The 25,302-nt window shown below is 44.8% G+C and overlaps 1 protein-coding gene across 4 annotated transcripts in view; it reads right to left on the reverse strand.

Moving 5' to 3' along the window:
• The window catches only part of PDE2A (phosphodiesterase 2A), a 243,949-nt gene that overhangs the window by 117,464 nt on the left and 101,183 nt on the right, over window positions 1-25,302 (reverse strand). For all 4 annotated transcript variants that reach the window (XM_058185121.1, XM_058185118.1, XM_058185120.1 and 1 more), the window contains one exon: window positions 22,670-22,759. In XM_058185121.1, the coding sequence (XP_058041104.1) occupies window positions 22,670-22,759 (90 nt within the window). The remainder of the gene's footprint in view (window positions 1-22,669; window positions 22,760-25,302) is intronic.

Raw genomic sequence — 25,302 nt, forward strand, 5'->3', positions numbered from 1 at the left:
GGCCGCTTTAAGACACGTGGACTTCAAGTCCCAGAATTCCCCTGCCAGCCATGCATGATAGAGTTGGAAGAGGCCAGAAGGACCATCTAAGTCCAGTGCTTCTCAACCTGGGCCGCTTTAAGACACGTGGACTTCAAGTCCCAGAATTCCCCTGCCAGCCATGCATGATAGAGTTGGAAGAGGCCAGAAGGACCATCTAAGTCCAGTGCTTCTCAACCTGGGCCGCTTTAAGACACGTGGACTTCAAGTCCCAGAATTCCCCTGCCAGACATGAATGATAGAGTTGGAAGAGGGTGGATGGTCCTTATTTATTTACTTATTTATTTATTATTCACATTTCTATACCGCCCTTCTCCGAAGGCTCAGGGCGGTTTACAGCCAAGTTAAAAAGACATATACAAAAATTAAAACACAATATTTGAAATTTAAAAATCTGAATCCATAGGCCGAATATTAAAATAACAAGTAATAAAACCACCCATTAAAAATTACCCTTAGGCCAACCCTGCTCGGTGAAACAAAAAAGTCTTGAGCTCGCGCTTAAAGGCCCGGAGGTCGGGAAGAAGGCGTAGCCCCAGAGGCAGTTCGTTCCATAGGGTAGGTGCCCCCACAGAGAAGGCTCTTCCCCTGGGGGCCGCCAGCCGACATTGTTTAGCTGACGGCACCCCGAGGAGACCCTCCCTGTGGGAGCGCACAGGTCGATGGGAGGCTATTGGCGGCAGTAGGCGGTCCCGTAAGTAACCTGGTCCCATGCCATGGAGCGCTTTAAGACACGTGGACTTCAAGTCCCAGAATTCTGCCAGCCATGCATGATAGAGTTGGAAGAGGCCAGAAGGACCATCTAAGTCCAGTGCTTCTCAACCTGGGCCACTTTAAGACACGTGGACTTCAAGTCCCAGAATTCCCCTGCCAGCCATGCATGATAGAGTTGGAAGAGACCAGAAGATAATCTAAGTCCAGTGCTTCTCAACCTGGGCCGCTTTAAGACACGTGGACTTCAAGTCCCAGAATTCCCCTGCCAGCCATGCATGATAGAGTTGGAAGAGCCAGAAGGACCATCTAAGTCCAGTGCTTCTCAACCTGGGCGCTTTAAGACACGTGGACTTCAAGTCCCAGAATTCCCCTGCCAGACATGAATGATAGAGTTGGAAGAGACCAGAAGGACCATCTAAGTCCAGTGCTTCAACCTGGGCCGCTTTAAGACACGTGGACTTCAAGTCCCAGAATTCTGCCAGCCATGCATGATAGAGTTGGAAGAGGGTGGATGGTCCTTATTTATTTATTATTCACATTTCTATACCGCCCTTCTCCGAAGGCTCAGGGCGGTTTACAGCCAAGTTAAAAAGACATATACAAAAATTAAAACACAATATTTGAAATTTAAAAATCTGAATCCATAGGCCGAATATTAAAATAACAAGAAATAAAACCACCCATTAAAAATTACCCTTAGGCCAACCCTGCTCGGTGAAACAAAAAAGTCTTGAGCTCGCGCTTAAAGGCCCGGAGGTCGGGAAGAAGGCGTAGCCCCAGAGGCAGTTCATTCCATAGGGTAGGTGCCCCCACAGAGAAGGCTCTTCCCCTGGGGGCCGCCAGCCGACATTGTTTAGCTGACGGCACCCCGAGGAGACCCCCCTGTGGGAGCACACAGGTCGATGGGAGGCTATTGGTGGCAGTAGGCGGTCCCGTAAGTAACCTGGTCCCATGCCATGGAGCGCTTTAAAGGTGATCACCAACACCTTGAATTGCACTCGGAAGACCACCGGCAACCAGTGCAGAAGGACCATCAAAGTTCTGGCTGGCTGGGGAATTCTGGGACTTGAAGTTCATGGGACTTAAAGTCACCAAGGTTGAGAAACACTGCAGAAAACACTCATTCCCTGTAAATAATGCCTTAAAAATCTGCATAATTAGAAAATGGGAAACAGGATTACAGCAGGCTACAAGATCAGCCAGCGGCGTTTTAGCCTTTTTTCCCTTTTTTAAAAACCCTTCAGCCCAGCCAAATTATAGAAAGATTTGTCGGCACTTAAATGTAACAGCCAAAATTCTGCTTGCGCACCAAAAGGCAGACGGTTGTTGAAAACAGGATTAGCAGCAGAGGCAGAAATGCTCCCGGGGGCTGTTTTGCTTCTCCGCCCCGGTTCACACTCAATTGGAGAAAGCAAATTTGCACTACAACGAAGGGGGGGAAATAAATAGATTTTTTTTTTCCAGGGATGTGTTTCTGGCTATTGTGTTGTGTTTTTAACTTCTGTACAAACATCCTGCCTTCCACATCTGGTATTGTCTTGTCTCCAGCTTCTCTGGATTTTTCTCCTATGTGGATTCCTACAGCCGGAACAGGAGAGTTTTCCCGTAGAAGGGTCCTCAGAGGTCATCTACTCCAACCCCCTTTGTTGCGGTCCGCCAGCAGCCTACGGACCTGGCAGCTGAGTCGGACAGTGAGGAGGCTGGAGAGGAACATGGGCCAGTCCTGGAGTCAGGGGAAGGCCCGGATGAGGGCTCTGCGTCAGAGGCAGAGAGGGGGCCAGAGCCATCTGGGAGCGATGCGCAGACTCCGGAGCCTCCAGAGGCGGACAGCAGAGAGGCAGAGGAACAGGAGGAGCCTGTTCCTAGTGCATGCGTGCGAAGAGCTGCCAGAAGGCAAGAGCAGCTGAAGCAAAAAGGACAACTCGGGAGTAAGGCTATGAGATGATTGGCTCCTCCCATAAGGCTTAAAAGAGTAGCGACGAGCCGTTGGGTTCTTTGTGGAAAAGCAATGTTGATTCCATTGCTTCTTGTCAGTGTCTCTTGAACTTTGCGGGGGTTTTGCCAAGAAAAGCCTTTGGCAGGTTGCCAAAGACAACAAAGGTTGGTGATAAGGCCGAAGGACTGTTTAGGAAGAATTTTGTTTTGGAGTTGAGAATGAATTAATTCTCAGCTGTTTTAATAAAACAAGTTTGTTGAGGACTGAATTGTGTTTGGTAATCACTACTTGGGCCTCGGTCACAAGCCCCTTGTCCAGAAGGGAGGCTTGTTCCTCTCCTTCATAGCTGTCACAGCCAGCAAAATCCTCCTCATTTTCTCTCTGTAAAACTTCCATCCATTGGTTCTGGTCCTACTTCGGGGCTTTATGAAGAAGACATTCAATCAATCAATCAGAATAGAGCTGAAACGAGCCCGCCCCATCAGTCTCTGTCGGCCCCAGTTCCGGCTCATCCTCCTCTGTGGCTTCGGGCTCCGATGGGGGAATGACAGGAAAGGAAGAAAGCCAGAAGCTGCCAGAGAGAGACTGTCTCACACGGGAGGAGGAGTCAAGTGGGGTATTAATCTGGAATCCTTATGTAGGCACAAGTCAGCAAGGACCCATCCCCTCCCTTGAATGCAGTCCAAAAGCGCCAAGGAATTTCTAGAAGCCAGTCAGTATTATCCTTTTTTTTGCAATAATTGTGCTGTAGCAGGCTGAGTGGGTCAGGCACCCTTATATAAAGTTGTGTGGGTGTCCATTTTGTTGAAAGATGTTACATATGCGGTCCGTTTTTCCTTTTCTAGCGTTGTGGGTTGCTGCCGCGAGTCGGCACTCATCGGAACAGCTCGTTTGTGGGAGGTTGGGTGGCGGAGGGCTCGGTTAGTGTGGGTGGCTTTGTGAGAGATTTGCGTTTCTAATTTGCTGTCATTTCCTCCGCTGATGGGGATAGAAAAGCTCAGGAGGGAACAAAAAAAAGAAGGAAGGGACCCAACAAAAGGGACGACGGAAAGAGGGAGGGCAGGCGAGGCGATTAGCAAATGTCAGAAAAATGATTTCATGTTCTTGACACACATCAAAGCAGCCCCCCAAGTAGGCAGAGAAACAGCACCAGAAGGGATCTAAAATGCAACTACACACAGAGAGAGAGAGAGAGAGAGAGAGGCGTGCACAATACACACACACAGCTCCCAGGACGCCCCCTGATTTTATTTAAATGAAAGGAAGAAAGTTGGAAGCTCCCCGAGTGAGACTGTCTCAGCTGGGAGGAGGAGTCAAGTGGGGTATTAGCCTGGAATCCTCGTGTAGAAACCACAAGGTCCAATCCCCACTTGAATGCAGTCCAAAAACACCAGAGAATATCTAGAAGCCTGGCGCTCTTGACAAATCAGCTGCCAATAGACACACAGGCATTAACAACATCTATAGACTACACAAAAGAAACAATCAACCAGCCCAAAAGAAGACAAAAAAAATCCCGAAACCTAGCACCTCTCCACCAGTAATCCCAGATCATCACAGTTTAATTCCAAGGTCAACTTCAGACAACGCCCCGATCAAGGAACTGCCAAAGAAAGAAGCCAACAGCAAACAGCCCAACCAAAGAATCTCCAAGACAACCCAGACTTCAGAATATAAACTGACATCAAACAGCACTCCTTCCTAGCCCTGATGATGTTACCTAACTGGGTCATGAAACGTCTGCAAGAAAACTAGCCAACTCAGAGGACACCAAGGGCCCCTCGTGTCATCCCTGAGATACAAATATTCTCCTTTATCATCAGGAAGGAAGGCACTCAGAAAGAGGCCGCCCTGATTCACTGGAGTATACAAAGGGGGTGGAACAGTGGTGAAGTCCAAATTTTTTTACTACTAGTTCCGTGGGCGTGGCTTGGTGGGCACAGTGTGGCTTGGTGAGCGTGGCTTGGTGGGCGTGGGCAGGGGAAGGATACTGCAAAATCCCCTTTCCCACCCCACTCTGGGGCCAGCCAGAGCTGGTATTTGCCGGTTCTCCAAACTGCTCAAAATATCCACTACCGGTTCTCCAGAACCTGTCAGAACCTACTGGATTTCACCCCTGGTCCAACACAATCAATTCAGTTCAATTGAGAATAGAGCTGGAAGGGACCTTGGAGGTCATCTAGTCCAACCTCCCTTTTCAAGAAGGAGACTCTATACTATTTCAGACAGGTGGCTGTCCGGTCTTTTCTTAAATGCCTCCAGTGATGAAGCAGCCACAACTTCTGGTGGTAAGCAGTTCCACGGGTTAATTGTTCTCACTGCTAAGAAGTTTCTCCTTAATTCCAGGTTGCTTCTCTCCTTGATGAGTTTCCATCCGTTGCTCCTTGTCTTGCCTTCTGGTGCTTTGGAGAATAGCTTGACTCCCTCTTCTTTGGGGCAGCCCCTCTAATACTGGAATATTGCTGTCATATCCCCCCTAGTCCTTCTTTTCTCTAGACTAGCTAGACCCAAATCTTCCAGCTCTTCTTCCTATGTTTTAGCCTCCGGGCCTTTAATCATCCTAGTTGTTCTTCTCTGCACTTTTTCTAAAGTTTCAACATCTTTGTTGTATTCTGGTGACCAAAACTGGATGCAGGATTCCAGGTGTGGCCTTACTAAGGCTTTACAACACTTCACTGTACTAACACTGTACTACCAGTGAAGTTAGTACTTCACTGTACTAACACTTCACGTGATTTTGATTCTACGCCTCTGTTTATACATCCAAATATTGTATTAGCTTTTTTTTTTGTATTAGTTTTTTCCCGAAGGCCATCACTCTGCTAAACAAAGAATTCCATCAACACTGTCAAACTATTTACTGAATCTGCACTACTATTAATCTTCTCATAGTTCCCATCACCAATCTCTTTCCATTTACGACTGTATGACTATAACTTGTTGCTGGCAATCCTTATGATTTATATTGATATATTGACCATCAATTGTGTTGTAAATGTTGTACCTTAACAAACGTATCTTTTCTTTTATGTACACTGAGAGCATCTGCACCAAGACAAATTCCTTGTATGTCCAATCACACTTGGCCAATAAAAAAAAATTCTATTCTATTCTATTCTATTTTGGCTGCTTGCAAGATTCTGTAATTGTAGCTCATCTCCATAAAAGTAAACTTGAGCCTTCCTCGAGAGATGATTTCATGGTCAGGTTCTTCCTCGTGCAGCTGACATCAATCTTGTACTTCTGGCCCTCGGTGGCTCCCCTCCTCCTCCTTACACTCCAGTGACTTTGGTCTGAAAGATTTCTGGATGCTATCCAGATGCTCTGGACTTTAAAAATACTTCATTGCTTTTTTGTTTTGTTTTGCCTGGTCAAGGAAAGCCTGGATATCTCCATCAAGGTCATCTTTCTGATTCTCTGCAGAGGTCCAAGGTAGACCACAAGAAGACCCTTCTTGCGTGAGCCAAGGGGGATTGGACTAGATGACCTCCAAGGTCCCTTCCAACTCTGCTACCTGTTACCTTGATGTACAAGTCATTTCTCTGTGGAAGAGGCTAAATCGTGGCGGGGAGTTGTCCTCCTCCTTCAGAAGCCTTCATGGAGACCACGGATGGCCATGTGGCAGAGATTCTGTAGTAGACCCAGCCCTGAGCAAAGGGGCTGGTTTACATGACCTCGAGGGTCCCTTCCAGCCTTATGAGTCTTCCATCCCTGACTGGAGACCAAAGCAGAACCTCATGAGATGCAAATTCTCCTTTTCTTGCCAGGAGTCAATTGCTCCTTATTCTACAAGGCTGCGCTATGTTTCTTACTGATTTTTTCTTTCTTTCTCTCCTTCTTCAAAAACAGAAGATGAATTCATAACTTTGTTCCCTCCTCCTCCACCCTCCACCCCAGGAGGTTCAGCCGAGAAGAATAAAATTAGAAGATGACAACATAGCCCATTAGCCTTCTAATTCAGTCTGAAAAAGGTACAGCGGCTCGGTAATTCAATTACATCGACTTAAGAAGGGCTGCTCAACTCCTGCCAGGAGAGAGGAAGAGGGAAATAATTTTTTTCCTGAGCTGTGGACATCACTGGCAAGAATCGGGAGTTGGCACTGCAGCCTGCAGCCCCAGGTCACACCTGGCCCTTTGAGACCCTATCATCATCATCACCACAACCACCATCATCTAACAGCCCCATAATCCCTTGCAGGGTGGAGTCTGGGCAACTGAATGGAGCTAGCAGAATGTTTTTACTGGCCGGATGCCCTTCCTGTTGCCAATGCGGAGTTTCGTTCAGCAGATACTGGTATATTCTCATTGTGCCCAGAGAGAGAGAAATATCTGCCTCTACCACAGGTGGGTTTCAGCAGGTTCTGACCAGGTTCTGGAGAACCGGTAGCAGAAATTTTGAGTAGTTTGGAGAACCAGTAGTAAAAATTCTGACTGGCCCCGCCCCCATCTATTCTCTGCCTCCCAAGTCCCAGCTGATCGGGAGGAAATTGAGATTTTACAGTATCCTTCCCCAGGAGTGGGAAGGGAATGGAGATTTTGCAGTATCCTCCCCCCCTGCCACGCCCACCAAGCCATGCTCATCAAGCCACGCCCACCAAGCCATGCCACACCCACCAAGCCACACCCACAGAACCGGTAGTAAAATTTTTGAAACCCACCACTGGCCTCTACCTAGGATCGAACTCACAGCCTCCGGATTGTGAGCTGAGAGCGCCACCTCTAGGCCACCGCAGCACTCATGGAGACCCGCTTATGTAGCCCTCGAAACATCTCTCTCGCCGTGAAGGTGTAATTTCTCTCCGTTTCATGATGGGAAACCGATGAACACGGTAAGACGGTCCTTAAAATAGAGATATCTCAAACAAAAGGGCCGATTAGAATCATAGAATCACAGAAGCAGGAGGGGTGGAAAAGGTCTTCCATAGGGGTCTTCTAGACCAGGGGTCCCCAACCTGGGCAACTTTAGCTTATGGACTTCAACTCCCAGAGTTCCAAGTCTCTTGGAAAGCTGGCTGAGGAATTCTGGGAGTTGAAGTCCACAAGTCTTAAACTGGCCAAGGTTGGAGACCCTTGTTCTAGACCAACCCCCTCCCCAAAGCAGAAGTCTTAGAACTTAACTTAGAATGACTTTATTGTCACTTTAAATGTACACTGATTGGCATGCAGCTCTCAAAGAGTCACCACCTCTGTCCTCCCTCCTCTCCTCAGCCGGGCCCCTCCCCCCTCCTGCCGGGCCTGCTATCGGATTAAGAGTCAGAGTCTGATAATGAAGAGGAACGGCCTGGCATGCCTCCAGCCCCCAGCCCTGGCCACAGCCATCAGAGGAAGTCAGCCAGGGATTGGAATTACCCGGACCTACTCCTTCTGACCCCTCCCTTTCTCAAACAGCAGAAGACAATCTAAAGTGGGAGGATCCTCGCTTCCGGAGATCTGAGAGGCGACGTCAGCAGAAGGAAGGGAGGGGCAGGCCTGGATAAGTGCTGAGTCATGGAGCCACACCCCATAGCCTATATAAAGGATCTGCTTTTTGGCATTCCTTGAGTCAAGCAAAGTCTCATCTGGTTTGCTGAAGTCACACCTTGGATTCCTGCCTGCCGTGAGAAATCTGACAGGACTTTGGCAAAGCTGCAGAGGCTTCGTGGCCACGCTTGATACGGACTTCCCAGACCCGGCTGTCGGAGGGGGAGGGGGACACGACAACCTCCAATATACACTACATCAGAGGTGAAATGCTCCCGGTTCAGACCGGATCACACGATCCCGTACGATCTTGGCTGGTAGTTCGGAGAACCGGTAGCAATCGCGGTGCGAGGCTCTACCCACCTGCCCGGCTGTCGTTACTTCCTGGTTTTAACCAGGAAGGAAGGTAAGTAGATTTCACCCGGCACGACATAAACATGACAAGAAAATAAACAAACAAACAAACAAACAAATAATGCATACACCCACAAGTCCTTTTATGATCCCAGTCAAATAGTTGTCCATTCTATTTTTTCTGATGTTTCCTGAGAAGGAGGACAATTAACCAGTGGAACTCCTTGCCACCAGAAGTTGTGGATGCTTCATCACTGGAGATTTTTAGGAAGAGACTGCACTGCCATTTGTCTGGAATGGTATAAGGTCTCCTGCTTGGGCAGGGGTTGGACTAGATGACCTACAAGGTCCCTTCCAACTCTGCAGTTCCGTTACTCAACCCGGCATTGTCACCAAAGTCTTGGTAGGTGCACCTGGCCAGCTTTATTTGAGCAAAAAGCCTGACCTAGTTACTGCCTGAATGGAAGATTTTTCAGGAAACAAACTTATCTCGGTTTCCTTATATTGATTTGCTATACAGGTATTCCTCAACTTACAACCGTTCGTTTAGTGACTGTTCAAAGTTATAACAGCATTGCAACAAATGACAGGTGTTTTTTTTTCACATTTCTGATCCGTGCAGCATCACTCACGGTCATGTGATCGACACTTTTTTTTTTTAAATTTGCATTTAATATCCCGCCCTTCTCCGAAGACTCAGGGCGGCTTACACTATGTCAAGCAATAGTCTTCATCCTATTTGTATATTTATATACAAAGTCAACTTTTATTGCCCCCAACAATCTGGGTCCTCATTTTACCTACCTTATAAAGGATGGAAGGCTGAGTCAACCTGGGGCCTGGTGGGGCTTGAACTTGCAGTAATTGCAGGCAGCTGCTGTTAATAACAGACTGCATTAGCCTGTTGAGCCACAGAGGCCCTTGCACTTGGCAACTGGCATGAACTTATGACAGCTGCAGCATCCTGGATTCCCATTTTGCAACCTTCCCAGCCGGCTTCCGACAAGCAAAGTCAAATCAAGGAAGACAGATTCACTTAACAACCGCATGGCTCACTTAACAGCTGCATTGACTGATTCATCCACCCATCTATTCATTTACTTGCTCATTTACTTATTTACTTTAGAAAAAGTATATTGAGTCACCAATTGCAGGGTGACTCAAGGCGGCTTACAAGAATATAAAAACCTCAGTAGAAACCTTCAAATTTCTGGGTTCTAACATTTCACAAGATCTAAAATGGACAACGAACATCAAAAACGTCATCAAAAAAGGACAACAAAGAATGTTCTTTCTGCGCCAACTCAGGAAGCTCAAACTGCCCAAGGAGCTGCTGATCCAATTCTACAGAGGAATTATTGAGTCTGTCATTTGCACCTCTATAACTGTCTGGTTCGGTTCTGCAACCCAACAAGAAAAACACAGACTTCAGAGGATAATTAGAACTGCAGAAAAAATAATTGCTACCAACTTGCCTTCCATTGAGGACCTGTATACTGCACGAATCAAGAAGAGGGCCGTGAAAATATTTGCAGATCCCTCGCATCCAGGACATAAACTGTTTCAACTCCTACCCTCAAAACGACGCTATAGAGCACTGCACACCAGAACAACTAGACACAAGAACAGTTTTTTCCCGAAGGCCATCACTCTGCTAAACAAATAATTCCCTCAACACTGTCAGACTATTTACTGAATCTGCACTACTATTAATCTTCTCACCGTTCCCATCACCCATCTCTTTCCACTTATGACTGAATGACTGTAACTTTGCTGCTGGCAATCCTTATGATTTATATTGATATTGTTTCCTGATTGCTTATTTGTACCCGATGACTATCATTAAGTGTTGTAAGTGCTGTACGTTGATGAAGGTACCTTTTCTTTTATATACACTGAGAGCCTCTGCACCAAGACAAATTACTTGTTGTCCAATCACACTTGGCCAATAAAGAATTCTATTCTATTATATATAAAAACCTCATATACAAAGCAATAAAACTAATAAAATAGAGAATCATATAATAAATTAATAAAATAATAGGATAAAATAACCCATTCCCGGATTTACTTAACATCTGTGGCATGAAAGGTCATAAAGGGGAACATAATTATCTCGCTTAACAACAGAAATTTTTTTTTTTTTTTTTATTCAAAAAGTTTTACAAAAATTTTTTTTCCCCCTTTCCCCCTCCTCCCCTCCTTCGCAACCCCTCCCCCGACTTCCCGGAACGAGCACAAGGTATAGTTAAAAGTAAAACAAACATATGCTAAAAGTTTTCGTCCCAACTTAATTATACCCCTACAATCATCAATTCCTAACTTCCCCAAAAGCAATCAAAATAATACATCATAATCATTCAAAACAGTCTGATAACTCTTAGTCTTATATCTGCGTTGAATATAGTCAATCCATTTTTTCCATTCCTTTAAGTATCTTTCTTGCGTATTGTCTTTCAAAAAGGCTGATATCTTCGCCATCTCAGCCAAATTGGCAACTTTCAATATCCATTCTTGTATTGTTGGTACTTCTTTTTTCTTCCAATATTGTCCTATTAGTAATCTTGCTGCAGTTATTAGATTTAAAATCAATTTAGTCTCAATTACTGTACAATCCGTAATAATTCCCAACAAGAAAAATTGCGGCAGGAACTTTATCTTCTTTTTCAGAACATTTTGTAAAATCCACCAAATTTTTATCCAAAAGGCCTTTATGTCCTTACAAGTCCACCAAATGTGAAAATATGTAGCGTCATCACAATTACATCTCCAACATTTTGCTTGCATTTCTGGATACATACACGATAATTTTTAGGATCTAGATGCCATCTATAAAACATTTTATAAAAATTTTCCTCAGATTCTGTGCTCGTGAATTTAACATTTCTAACCCAAATTTTTCCCACGTTTCCAATAATATTGGCTCCTGAAAATTTTGTGCCCACTTTATCATACAGTCCTTTACCAAGTCCCTTTCAGAATCTATTTCAAGTAACACATTATACAATCTCTTTATATGCTCCTGAGACTGATTTCTAATTTGCTTTACCAAATTTCCCTCGTTCTGCTCTATACCAATTTTTGATCTCCTTCCATCTAGCATGTAATTGCTCATATTGAAACCAAGTATAATTTTTTCCTTCCTCTCTTAATACTTGCAGAGATTTTAACTGCAAATTACCTCTTTCAGTATACAAAAGATCTTTATATGTAATCATTTCCTGCTTCTGTTCTATGTTTATATTTTCTACTGTATGTCTAGGACTTGCCCATATAGGAACCTTATAATTTAGTTTATAAGAGTATTTTTCCAAACACATGAAGGGCATTTCTTAGCACATGATTTTTAAAGGCCTTATCCACTTTTTGTCATAAATTAAATATGCATGCCATCCATATAACAAATCATAACCTTCTATATTCAAAATTCTGTCCTCTGTTAAATTAAACCAATCACTTATTGCAGAGAGAGCAGCTGCTTCATAATATAATTTAAAATTAGGCATTTTTAAACCTCCCCTTTCCCGAGAATCTTGAATTATTTTCATTTTAACCCTAGCTTTTTTACCTTCCCATACAAATTTGTTAATTCCCTTCTGCCATTCCTCAAGATTCTTATCTTTCTTAATTATTGGTATCATCTGAAAGAGGAATAAAAATCTAGGTAAAACATTCATTTTAATAGCAGCAATTCTCCCCAGCAAAGATAATTGCAATTTTTTCCAAACAATCAACTCCTTCTGAACTCTTAACAACAGAAATTTTGAGCTCAATTGTGGCCATAAGTCGAGGACTACCTATATAACGTACGCTACTGTATGTTTTTACTATTTGCTATCCTTTTTAATGACCAGAATTCTGTCAACCGGGTACTTCTGTTTAAATTTTATGTTTAATTTTTAATGCTGTATTAGAATGTGTCCGTTTTATATTTCAGAAGGTGTCGCTTCTCTGCCTCTGTTTTATGACCCACACTTGATTCTTTTATTTGCATAATCTCTTTTTTATATTCTTTCCAAAATATATAATGAGAAAACGAGGAACAAAGTATTAGAAAAGAAGGAACTAATATATATATCGGAGAGAACTCTGTAGGCCAGCCAAGAAAACTGCCGGACTGTATCCAGAACACTCATTAAATAAACCATAATCAGACAGCATGGTAAGCCTTTAAACTCTGGTTGAAAAATGTCAAGGGTTGCATTCTCATAACCCTCCTCAAAGATCCAACACTTCTCCATTGATTTTATACATTTTAGAGCAGAAGATTAGGGCTGATCCGTAAACACCAGTTTATTTTCTCCAAAAGATGCCAAATCTAATTCTTCCCCAAACCCCCAAAACTTTAACCAAAGACTATCTACTATTGACCTCACCCCATTCCTAAGAGGTCTGTAAGGGGCGTGCATAAGCGCACCTGCGTGCCTACCGTTCCTGTCCTAAAATTCCTTTTTTCTTATTCTTTTTGACAGTCCAAATCACCCAGGGGGTTTTTCTGGAAAGCTGACACTTTTCATGTATCCAAATTATGTTTTACCTGTTATCTTATATATGATTGACAAAGGAAGGAAGGAAGGAAGGAGGGAGGGAGGGAGGGAGGAAGGGAGGAAGGGAAGGAAGGAAGGAAGGAAGGAAGGAAGGAAGGAAGGAAGGAAGGAAGGAGGGAGGAGGAGGAGGAGGAAGGAAGGAAGGAAGGAAGGAGGAGGAGGAGGAAGGAAGGAAGGAAGGAAGGAAGGAAGGAAGGAAGGAAGGAGGGAGGAGGAAGGAGGAAGGAAGGAAGGAAGGAAGGAAGGAAGGAAGGAAGGAAGGAGGGAGGAGGAAGGAGGAAGGAAGGAAGGAAGGAAGGAAGGAAGGAGGAGGAGGAGGAGGAGGAAGGAAGGAAGGAAGGAAGGAAGGAAGGAAGGAAGGAAGGAAGGAAGGAAGGAGGAGGGAGGAGGAGGAAGGAAGGAAGGAAGGAAGGAAGGAGGAGGAAGGAAGGAAGGAAGGAAGGAAGGAAGGAGGAAGGAAGGAAGGAGGGAGGGAGGGAGGAGGAGGAAGGAAGGAAGGAAGGAAGGAGGGAGGAGGAGGAGGAGGAGGAAGGAAGGAAGGAAGGAGGAAGGAAGGAAGGAAGGAGGGAGGGAGGGAGGAGGAGGAGGAAGGAAGGAAGGAAGGAAGGAGGAGGAGGAGGAAGGAAGGAAGGAAGGAAGGAGGAAGGAAGGAAGGAGGGAGGGAGGGAGGGAGGGAGGGAGGGAGGAAGGGAAGGAAGGGAGGGAGGGAGGGAGGAAGGAAGGAAGGAAGGAAGGAAGGAAGGAAGGAAGGAAGGAAGGAAGAAAAAAAGATACGCAGACCCCATTTTGTGCTTTTTTCTAATTTCCAGAAAAAAAGGAGAAAAGTTAAAATACTACTGCATTAAAACTCACATGCTCAGCAGGATAAAAAGCATTTTCATACTTTCAACAGTGGGAAGAGGTGAGCATCCTAAACCAAGCCAAAAATGCCAGAGAATTCCTGGAAGTTCTGGCCCTCAGACAAACGGGCCATCAACAGGGACGTAGAGATAAATGACGTTTACACCCCCATTCACAAGAAATCATCGAAAACCTAAGTAGTAAACAAATCGTCCAAAAACACACCAGCTTTCCAGCAATCCGCACCCGGATGAGCAGAGATTAACATCCAGATTAATACTTGGAACAAAACCAAGATGTAAACAATGTCCCCAAACCAAGGAACGACCAACTCAGACAAATAATCCAACAGTAAACATTAGCCTAATCAATGAACCCACCAACACTGACAGAACAAAGCACTACTGAATAAAGAGAGCAACCCCCCCTCCCTACTAGCACTGATGATGTTCCCTAGTTGGGTCATGAAACATCTGCAAGAAAAGAGTCAGAGAGCATCAGGGACCCCACAGTAATCCTCCTCCTCCTTTCTACAAACCCCACTCCCTTCTAGCACTGATAACATTCCCTAGTTGAGTCATGAAACATCTTCAAGAAAAGAACCTAGCTCAGAGATTATCAGGGACCACACACTCCTCCTCCTCCTTTTTCCTTCAGTGGCCATAAAGCGAGAACTTCCTGTACCAAACCGCCATTAAAGGAAGGCCTTTGGAGGCTGTACATTACACATTACACCTGCTGTAATATGAAATCAAATGCAAAAAAAAATCCCTGATTATTCCACATCTATTGGGCCTCTTCAATAAAGCAAGCTTTATTGTACTTCCAGGTGATCTTCTTATCTGCTACATTGGGTCCTTTTTGGATTCGAGCTATTTCAAATGTTAATTTTCTTCTGGGGGACCCCCCGCTTTCCCTTTTCTTTTCAAAAAGAGATTTATGTTCTCCTGAAGTATACACCGATGGTTTGAAAATGAACAGGAAAAATACCCAAAACGGCGCATGATGCATATATTAGTCAGAAAGTAATCAATGCTACCCATCAGTTACTCAACAGGCTGAAGAATTCTGTTCTATTTTTTTCTAGGTTTTATAACAGAGAGTCCCATTCGGAAATGATTTAGTCTAAAGAAAAGAAGGACTGGGGGGGGGGACATGATAAGAGCCTTCCAGTATTTGAGGGGCTGCCCCAAAGAAGAGGGGGGGGGTCAACCTATCCTCCAAAGCACCAGAGGGCAGGACAAGAAACAATGGATGGAAACTAATCAAGGAGAGAAGCAACCTGGAATTTAGGAGAAACTTCCTAACAGTGAGGACAATTAACCAGTGGAACAGCTTGCTACCAGAAGTTGTGGGTGCTCCATCACTGGAGGTTTTTAAAGAAGAAACTGGACAGCCACTTGTCTGAAATGGGATAGGGGCAGGGGTCAGCAACCTGCGGCTCTGGACCCGCATGTGGTTCTTTCACCCCTCTGCTGCGACTCCCTGTCACTCAAAATATGTGTCACAACTGCCAATGTGCGACAGTCCCCGGCATGTGATTTATTGAGCTTTTCAACCCCCGGTAGGCCAATCATGGATAAATCCAACAAAAGAAAAGTTTCAGAAGAAAACAGAACATTTAATTCAACTACTGATGCTAGTTTTGTGGCGGCTCAAAAAATAGTCAGGCACGGGAAGGGTTTTGTGGCTCCCGGTATTTTCTTTTCTGTGGGAAACGGGTCCAAATGGCTCTTTGGGTGTTTAAAGTTGCAGACCCCTTGCATAGGGTCTCCTGCTTGAGCAGGGGGCTAGACTAGAAGACCTCCAAAGCCCCTTCCCGCTCTGCTATTCTATTCTGAATCGATACAGGTTTTGTAGACCCTGGAGCGCTCGTTTATTTTCTCTGCAGATAATTAAAAAAAAAAAAAAGACTTTAAGAACAAAACGAGCTTGCAATGTGTAAACGAGATCCTGGAACGTCCCGTAACGGGACTGAGGAGGCGGCCTCTTTTAGATGGAGCGTGGTAACCCTTTGGACTTAAAAATCCCCTCCAGGGGCGGCCGGATCAAAGCCCGAGGATTTGCAAAACCTTCAATCCTTTGTGAATTTCTTTCTCTCTGACCTTGATGAAGGCCAGATCTTCCTCGCTGCTGAGTCAGCAAACGGATGGAGAAGAGGCTTCCCTCAACAGCTTTACAACTCCCTCTTAAAAAAAATGGTGGGTTTTTCCACACACACCCCCCCAGCTGAAAGAATCCAAAGCTCATTTGTTCCCTTGCTTTCATCCTGGATAAAGAACCAGGCTGTCAATCAATCAACCAAGGCATAATATGATTATTCGTCTGACTTTTAACGAAAACTTCGGAGCCAATGCCTTATCAGAGCGACTGGCAAGAACGTGCAATTCGATATATGGCTAGTCCTCCACGTACGACCGCAATGGAACCCGAAAATTCTGGAGTTTTGCCTCATTTTACGACCTCGCTTGCCACAAGGGCATCACTGCAGTTGTTAAGTTAGTGACACAGTTGTTAAGTGAATCTGAACTTGGCTAGTCAGAAGGTCGCAAAAGGGGATCACGTGACCCCTGGACACTGCGACCGTCATAAATACGAGTCAGTGGCCAAGCGTCCGGATTTTGATCAGGTGATCATGGGGAGGCTGCAACAGTCGTTAAGTGTGAAAAATGGTCATAAGTCACCTTTTCCAATGGTGTTGTAACTTTGGACGGTCACTAAACGAATTGTACGTGGAGGATTACCTGTACAACGTAGGACTTGCTGAAGTGATCATTATATTATGAAATATATTGCAGTTGGGACACAGTGGCTCAGGGGCTAGGATGTTGAGCTTGTCGATCGAAAGGTCGGCAGCTCAGCGGTTCGAATCCCTAGTGCTGCCGTGTAACGGGGTGAGCTCCCTACTTGTCCCAGCTTCTGCCAACCTAGCAGTTCGAAAGCACGTAAAAAATGCAAGTAGAAAAAATAGGGACCACCTTTGGTGGGAAGGGAAGAGTGTTCCGTGCGCCTTTGGCGTTGAGTCCTGCCGGCCACATGACCACGGAGACGTCTTCGGACAGCGCTGGCTCTTCGGCTTTGGAGCCAAAGAGGAGCACCGCCCCCTAGAGCCAGGAACGACTAGCACATACGTGCGAGGGGAACCTTTACCTTTTTAATATTGCAGTTAACCTTAGAATTTGTAAATGTCTGTGGAGATTCTTAGTCATCCAGGTCATGGTTGTCCCAAAGAGCTGAAGAACCTTCTTAGATAAGAAGCGAAACGTCTTCAAAGAAAAACCTTCGTATTTTTTTTTTATTTGAATTTATATCCCGCCCTTCTCCGAAGACTCAGGGCGGCTTACATTGTGTTAAGCAATAGTCTCACTCTATAATTTACAAAGTCAACTTATTGCCCCCCCAACAATCTGGGTCCTCATTTTACCTACCATATAAAGGATGGAAGGCTTCCTGGTTGGCTCCGTTGGCAATGGAGGTGATCTTTCTGGTCACCAACCTCTGGATCATGTTGGACTGCTAAGACAGCGACAATCAGCTGTCCAGCAGTTCGGAAACCCCCCTCTTCAGGAGAAGAAGCGGTGGTGAGCAAAAGGAAGCAGAGGTAGAGCTTCCCTAGAGCTCCTGGAAGATACCAGGGGGCTCGAAGGGTTAAGCCCCCTCAGAACTTCAAAGTGCTCCAGATCTGAGGCTTTTTTCCTGCTCCGGCAGACCTAATTGCCGCGACCAACTTCCGGGACCAATTTTAACTTAAAGAAGATAATACCGGACTGAACAGAAACAGGAGAGCTCTAATTATAAAAGAAAGTAATCAATCAATTCCCTGTTATTATTTTTTTTTTAAGTTTTGGATTTGACTTCAAAGTGAAAATGGCGATCGTTCTTTAATGAGCTACGCAGTTGAAAACGAAAGTGTTACAATTCTCTGTCTACTGTTTATTGCTGAAGGCCAGCTGGAAATTTTTTTAAAAACATTGTAATGAGAAGGGAGAAGAAATCGAGATATTGAGACTGATTTAAAAATAAAGGATGGAAGGCTGAGTCAACCTTGGGCCTGGTGGGACTCGACCCTGCAGTAATTGCAGGCAGCTGTGTTAATAACAGACAGACTTAATCTGCTGAGCCACCAGAGGCCCTTGTAAAGGGTATAGGAGTTTTAGCCAAAGTGTGGCAAAAGCGGGTAACACATGACGTTCAAGTTTGTGAGTTTTGTGCTTCGGTTGCTTGTAAGCAACAATAACAGATGGACTCTGAGAGGAATACAGAATAAGACAGTTGGAAGGGACCTTGAAGGTCTTCTAGTCCAGCCCCCTGCTCAGGCAGGAGACCCTATCCCATTTCAGACAAATGGTTGTCCAATCTCATTTTAAAACCCCCAGTGATGCACCCACAACTTCTGGTGACAAGCTGTTCCACTGGTTAATTGTCCTCACTGTTAGGAAGTTTCTCCTTAATTCCAGGTTGCTTCTCTCCTTGACTAGTTTCCCTCCGTTGCTTCCTGTCCTGCCTTATTCAGGTGCTTAGGAGGATAGGGGGACCTCTTCCACTTCTTCGGGGAAGCCCCTCAAATACTGGAACACTGCTATCATGTCCCCCCTCCCCAATCCTTCTTTTCTCTAGACTGGCCAAACCCAAATCCCGCAGCCGTTCCTCTTATCTTTTAGTCTCCAGGCCTTTGGTCACCTTAGTTGCTCTTCTCCGCACTCTTTCCAGAGTCTCAACATATCATCCTTCTGTGCAGAATAAAGTTGTGTGGCTTCAATCACACCCTGGTATGTGCAGTTGGGCTTCAACACCCCGGACAGGGTCTCAGGGTTGAGCTGGGATATCAAGATCGCCCAAAAATCCAAAAGATGTTGCTGTGCGTAGACGAAGCAGAGGTTGTTGGACATGGCCAGATTTTATGCAGGATTGCGCAAGATCAATACCATCATTCCAGACACTCTTCTAACTAAGCTGAACCAGCTACAGGTACCTGAACTCACTTGTAAGTGGATCATAAGCTTCCTAACAAACAGGAAGCAGCAGGTGAAGCTAAGCAAGATCACATCAAATACCTGTACAATTAGCACAGGGGCCCCCCAAGGCTGTGTGCTCTCCCCACTTCTCTTCTCTCTGTATACCAATGACTGCATCTCCAATGATCCATCTGTTAAGCTACTGAAGTTCGCAGATGACACAACAGTGATTGGTCTCATTCGAGACAATGACGAATCCGCATATAGATGAGAGGTCGAACTACTAGCCTTGTGGTGCAACCAAAACAATCTGGAACTGAACACACTCAAAACCGTAGAAATGGTGGTAGACTTTAGGAGAAACCCTTCCATACTTCCACCTCTCACAATACTAGACAACACAGTATCAACAGTGGAGAACTTCAAATTTCTAGGTTCTATCATATTGCAAGATCTAAAATGGACAGCTAACATCAAAAACATCATTAAAAAAGCACAACAAAGAATGTTCTTTCTGTGCCAACTCAGAAAATATTTACAGACCCCTCACATCCTGAACATAAACTACCCTCAAAACGACGCTACAGAGCACTGCACACCAGAACTACTAGACACAAGAACAGTTTTTTCCCCAAACGCCATCACTCTGCTAAACAAAGAATTCCCTCAACACTGTCAAACAAGTTACTAAGTCTGCACTACTATTAATCTTCCCATAGTTCCCATCACCAATCTCTTTCCACTTATGACTGTATGACTGTAACTTTGTTGCTTGTATGCTTATGATTTATATTGATATTGTTTCCTGATTGCTTATTTGTACCCTACGACTATCATTAAGTGTTGTACCTTATGATTCTTGATGAAGATATCTTTTCTTTTATGTACATGGAGAGCCTATGAACCAAGACAAATTCTTTGTGCGTCCAATCATACTTGGCCAATAAAAAAATTCTATTCTATTCTATTTTGTCAGCGTCGAATGAGATGCACCGATTTGCAGTCATTCCCTGGTTTTAATTATTTTATCTTAACGACATCCATGCTCGGTTCTGTGTGGCAGGAGCCAATAGACGAACAGGTTGCTGATTTCCATCTTAATAAGCTTGATGGAAAATAATTGCCCTACTACAATTGAATCAGACTGCGTTTTTTTATAAGTTGATTAAGCTGCTAATTTGTTCTCCGAGCCTTACGGTACGAGTTGTGGGGAGAGATGAGTAAGTTCATAGCAGAAGACACGCATGGGGTTCTAGGACCTTTCGCCGCGAACTTAAAACCTATTTATTCCGCCTTGCTGGACTGGCTTGATTTTTAAAATTTTAATTTGATTTTATGGGTTTTAAATTTTTTGTCAATTTTATAGGGTGTTATTGTATTTTAAATTTGGCCATTTGAATAAGTTTTTTAAGGGTTATTCTTAGTGTTGTATGTATTGTTCCTTTTGTATTTTATTCTGGCTGTTCACCGCTCTGAGTCCTTCGGGAGAAGGGCGGTATACAAATTAAAATATTATTATTATTATTATTATTATTATTATTATTATTATTATTATTATTATTATTATTATTATTATTATTATTATTATTATTATTATTATTATTATTATTATTATTATAGACACAATGAAACCCAAAAGCTCCTTTGAGTTTTTTAAGCTGGGAGGGGTGAAAATCGTTTTGGTCCCTTGTTCCCACTAGAAGAACATAGGAATTGGCAGTTGACTCAGTAAACCAAATTTCAGAAAATTGAGACTTGGGGGGAAAAAAACACCCAACCCTCAAAATCTTGAGATGTGAAAAATAAAAGTTGGAGTAAAGAAACTGTTTGGTTCCTACACAGATAAGGAGCATAAATCTCTCTAGGGTTCTTTTTGGAATGGAACTGAATCATAGGTGGTGTCACCAACCCTTCCTTAGATGTTCCTCACCGCCAAACTTTCCCAGTCAGGACCCCTCAAACCAAACAAGAAATGCAGAATTACTTTTAAATGGAATGGAATGGAATGGAATAGAACAGCAGAGTTGGAAGGGACCTTGGAGGTCTTCTAGTCCAACCCCCTGCCCTTAGCACGAGACTCTATACCATTCCAGACAAATGGCTGTCCAATCTCTTCTTAAAAACTTCCAGTGTTGGAGCATTCACAACTTCTGGTGGCAAGCTGTCCCACTGGTTAATCAGGAAATTCCTCCTTAATTCTCGGTTGCTTCTCTCCTTGATTAGTTTCCACCTGTTGCTTCTTGTCCTGCCTTCAGGGGCTTTGGAGAATAGGTTGACTTCCTCTTCTTTGGGGCAGCCCCTCAAATATTGGAAGACTGCTATCATGTCTTTTCTGGTCCTTCTCTTCACTAGACTAGCCAGGCCCAGTTCCTGCAACCGTTCTTCATATGTTTTATAGCCTCCAGTCCCCTAATCATCCTGGTTGCTCTTCTCTGCACTCTTTCCAGAGTCTCAACATCTTTTTTACATTGTGCCGACCAAAACTGGAGTTTCTTTGATTGTTCCTTACCTACAGACAGAAATCTGCCCAAATTAAAGCGACTACCGTACTTGCATCATGAAAGGTATACTCTGGAAACCATTAAGGAGCAGCTGTCCTCACCCTCTTTCTCTCACACAGGCTCTCTAATTTATTTATCAAATTTATCAAATTTGATAAATAAATTTATCAAATCTTTGCTGTCTCTTGGTCTTTGATGGCTGAGGAATTCTGGGAGTTGAAGTCCACAAGTCTTCAAGTTGCCAAGGTTGGAGACCCCTGCTCTAGAATGCAGCCCCTCCCTCTTGGGAATCCAGGCTACATTCCACCACGTCCCATCAAAGAGGTCTCACATTACCTTCTGCATCTCAGGGACCTATTGATTGGTTCAAAGTAGTGGATCATATCTTAATTACTGCAGGTTCTAATCCCACCGCCCAAGGTTGACTCAGCCTTCCATCCTTTATAAGGTAGGTAAAATGAGGACCCAGATTGTTGGGGGCAATAAGTTGACTTTGTATATAAATATACAAATAGAATGAAGACTATTGTTAACATAGTGTAAGCCGCCCTGAGTCTTCGGAGAAGGGTGGGATATAAATGCAAATAATAATAATAATAAATAAATAAATAATCAAGCCCATTGTTTTCTTTCTTTCCCAATTAGCAAAATCCATAATGCAGGTAGTTGTCGACTTATAGCCATTCATGTAGTGGCCGTTGGAAGTTACAACGGCAATGTCTGTTTTTCACACTTACGACCCTTGGGGCACATGACCAAAATCACGTGACCCAAAACTTGGGTCACGTGATCAAAATTTGGGCGCTTGTCAACTGACATGTATTTATGGCGGTTGCAGTGTCCTGGAGTCATGTGACCCCCTCCCTTTTTTTGCGGTCATGTGATCGCCTTCTGCGACCTCTTGACAAGCAGAGTCTGAGAAAGCCAGATTCGTTTAACAGCCGCGTGATTCACTTGAACGACGGCAGTGATTTGCTTAACGGCTGTGACAAGAAAGGTCATAAAGATGGGGCGAAACTCACTTAACAACCATTGTCTCGTTTAGGAACGGAAATTTTTGGCTCAGTTGTGGTTGTATGTCGAGGATTACCTGTGCTGTACGTTCTTAAGCAGGAGACAGGAGATTGAACGTTGGAATGAACTGCTTGCTCGGCCAGGGTTCAGCATCCACCAAGGAGGTCAAGGCAAGTGAGCTGACCTCTGTGCTTTTGAGGTTCTCAGGTGAGTCCATGACAGGTTGTGGATGACTCACCTGTACAGGTGTGCCTGGAGGAAAGACAACCCCGCCAGCCCCTCTCCCTGAAGGTCCCTCCAAGCACTTACCACTTTCGGGAGGACGGAAGCGATGGCATCTTTGATGACTTCCCGGAGGCTGGAGAACTCAATCACAGAACCGAAGCTCAACAGGGCCTCCTGGGGAAGAAAGAACCTCCGTCAGCAAAGGCCATCAAACAATCTCAAGAGAGCTGGAAGGGACCTTGGAGGTCTTCTAGTCCAACCCCCTCCCAACCTTAGACCAATTCAGACTAAGCGACTGTCCAATCTCTGTCCAAAGAGATTGACAAGTGACCGTCAATCACAAAAGAGATCAGACGACTGTCCAAAGCCTCCAGGGATGAAAGCCACCCACAACTTCTGGTGGCAAGCCGTTCCCCTGGTTAATTGTCCTCACTGTCAGGAAGTTTCTCCTTCATTCCAGGTTGTTTCTCTCCTGGATTACTTTCCATCCGTTGCTTCTCGCCCTGCCTTCAGGGGCTTTGGAGGATAGCTTGACCCCCCCTTCTTTGTTGCAGCCCCTCAAATACTGGGAGAATGCTACCATGTCCCCACTGGTCCTCCTTTTCTCTAGACTGGCCAGACCCAAATCCTGCACCAAAACACAGACCAACTTGCAGCCATCTTTCTTTTCTTCTCCTTGGCTTTCTTTATCCCAATCCTGTCCATGCAGGTGTGGGGTGGCCCTTGCCTCTCCCCTCCCCTCTTTGGTAACAAAAATCACAAGGTTGCAAACTCTATTCTCTCCCCCCCCACACACACACACTGTGAATACCCTCGGTTTTTCCTTTTTAGCAAAGTTTCTAAATTTATGGCGGAATTCTCCAATGGTTGGAAGGCCTCCAGGAGTTTATAATCTTTTCTGTATGATACTTATATATATTGTTGTGACAAAATAAATAAATAAATAAATAAATAAATGTGTGTGGAGGATTGTGGGTTCAAGAAAGGAATTTTAAAGGTTTCTATTGATTCCACAAGAGGACGCTAATAAATTAATCCCCCACTCCTCATCAGTTCCTCTCTCCGTGAATTGCCTGGAGTCCCTGCCATGTGACTTTAATGGGAAGGTTTTTGTTTTTTAAAGCTAGCAATTTAACATTCCTTAGAATTGGAAAAGGGGAGGAGAGGAGAGGAAGGGAGGGAGGAATGAAAAGAGGAAGAAAAGAGGAGGGGAGAGGTGAGGAGAGAAAGGAAGGGAGGGAGGGATGGAGTGGGGAAGGAATGAAAAGAGGAAGAAAAGAGGAGGGGAGAGAAGAGGAGAGGAGGGGAGGGGAGATGGGGAGGGGAGGAGAGGAGAGGGAGGGGGGAAGGAATGAAAAGAGGAAGAAAAGAGGGGAGGAGAGGAGAGGAGGAGAGGGGAGGAGAGGAGAAGAGAGGGGTGGAGGGGACGGGAGGAGAGGAGAGGAGAGGAGAGAAGAGCGAAGAGGGGAGGGGAGGGGAGGGGAGGAGAAGAGAAGAGAAGAGAAGAGAAGAGAAGAGAAGAGAAGAGAAGAGAAGAGAAGAGAAGAGAAGAGAAATTACGTGACCCCTGGGAACACTGTGACCGTCATAAATATGAGTCAGTTGCCAAGTGCCTGAATTCTGATCACGTGACCATGGGGATGCTGCAACGGTCATAGGTGTGAAAACTGGGTGTAAGTCCCTTTTTTCAGTGCCGTTCTACTTTAGAATGGTCACTAAATGAACTGTCGTAAGTGGAAAACTACCTACCCAGTACTATCCCCGCCTTTTTTTTAACACTCTTTTTTCCTCTGGTTGGCTCATCGGTCACTTTCTCTGCTGTCCCCGCACTAGGAGTTCACACTTCAGCTCGTGAGAAACCAAACCCTGCTTGTTTCTACAGAATTTCACAGATTAACAAGAGTTGGAAGGGACCTTGTAGGTCATCTAGTCCAACCCCATGCCCAAGTAGGAGACCTTATTACACCATTTCCGACAGATGGCAGTCCAGTTCTCTTCTTGAAAGCCTCCAGGGATGAAGTTCCCACAACTTCCAAAGGCAACTTCTGTTTCCTTGGTTGATTGTTCTCACGGTCAGAAAATTCCTCCTTATTTCCAGGTTGAATCTCTCCTTGGTCAGTTTCCATCCATGATTCCTTGTCTGGCCTTCGGGTGCTTTGGAGAACAGCTTGACCCCCTTCCTCCTCTCTGTGGCAGCCCCTCAAATATTGGAAGGCTGCTATCCTGTCTCCCCTGGTCCTTCTCTTCACTAGACTAGCCAGGCCCAGTTCCTGCAACTGTTCATCTTATGTTTTATTCTCCAGTCCCCTCATCATCCTGGTTGCTCTTCTCTGCCCTTTTTCTAGAGTCTCAACATCGTTTTTTATAGTGTGGTGACCAAAACTGGATGCAGTACTCTAGGTGTGGTCTTACTAGGGCTTTAGTACCTCACTTAATCTTGATTGTATCCCTCTGTTAATGCAGTTTAGGATTATGTTGGCTTTTTTGGCTGCCGCCGCACCCTGTTCGGCCAAAGGCCAACTGCGTTTGGCACAACAGGGTTTCTGAAACCTGCTTCCGAAGTTGGGCTGGGATGCCTCTCTCTTAGAAAAGAAACCAGGGGCTTCTTGGAAGCAGAACGGAGACCGGTTCATGGGAGACGGGCTAATGGGTAAGAATGAACTATGATACGGTGAAAAAAGCCAAGCGCCTTTGGATGCCGGGGACAGGCGAGAAGA

Source organism: Ahaetulla prasina, chromosome 5, assembly GCF_028640845.1.
Source record: "Ahaetulla prasina isolate Xishuangbanna chromosome 5, ASM2864084v1, whole genome shotgun sequence".
In the NCBI taxonomy this organism is placed as follows: Eukaryota; Metazoa; Chordata; class Lepidosauria; order Squamata; family Colubridae; genus Ahaetulla; species Ahaetulla prasina.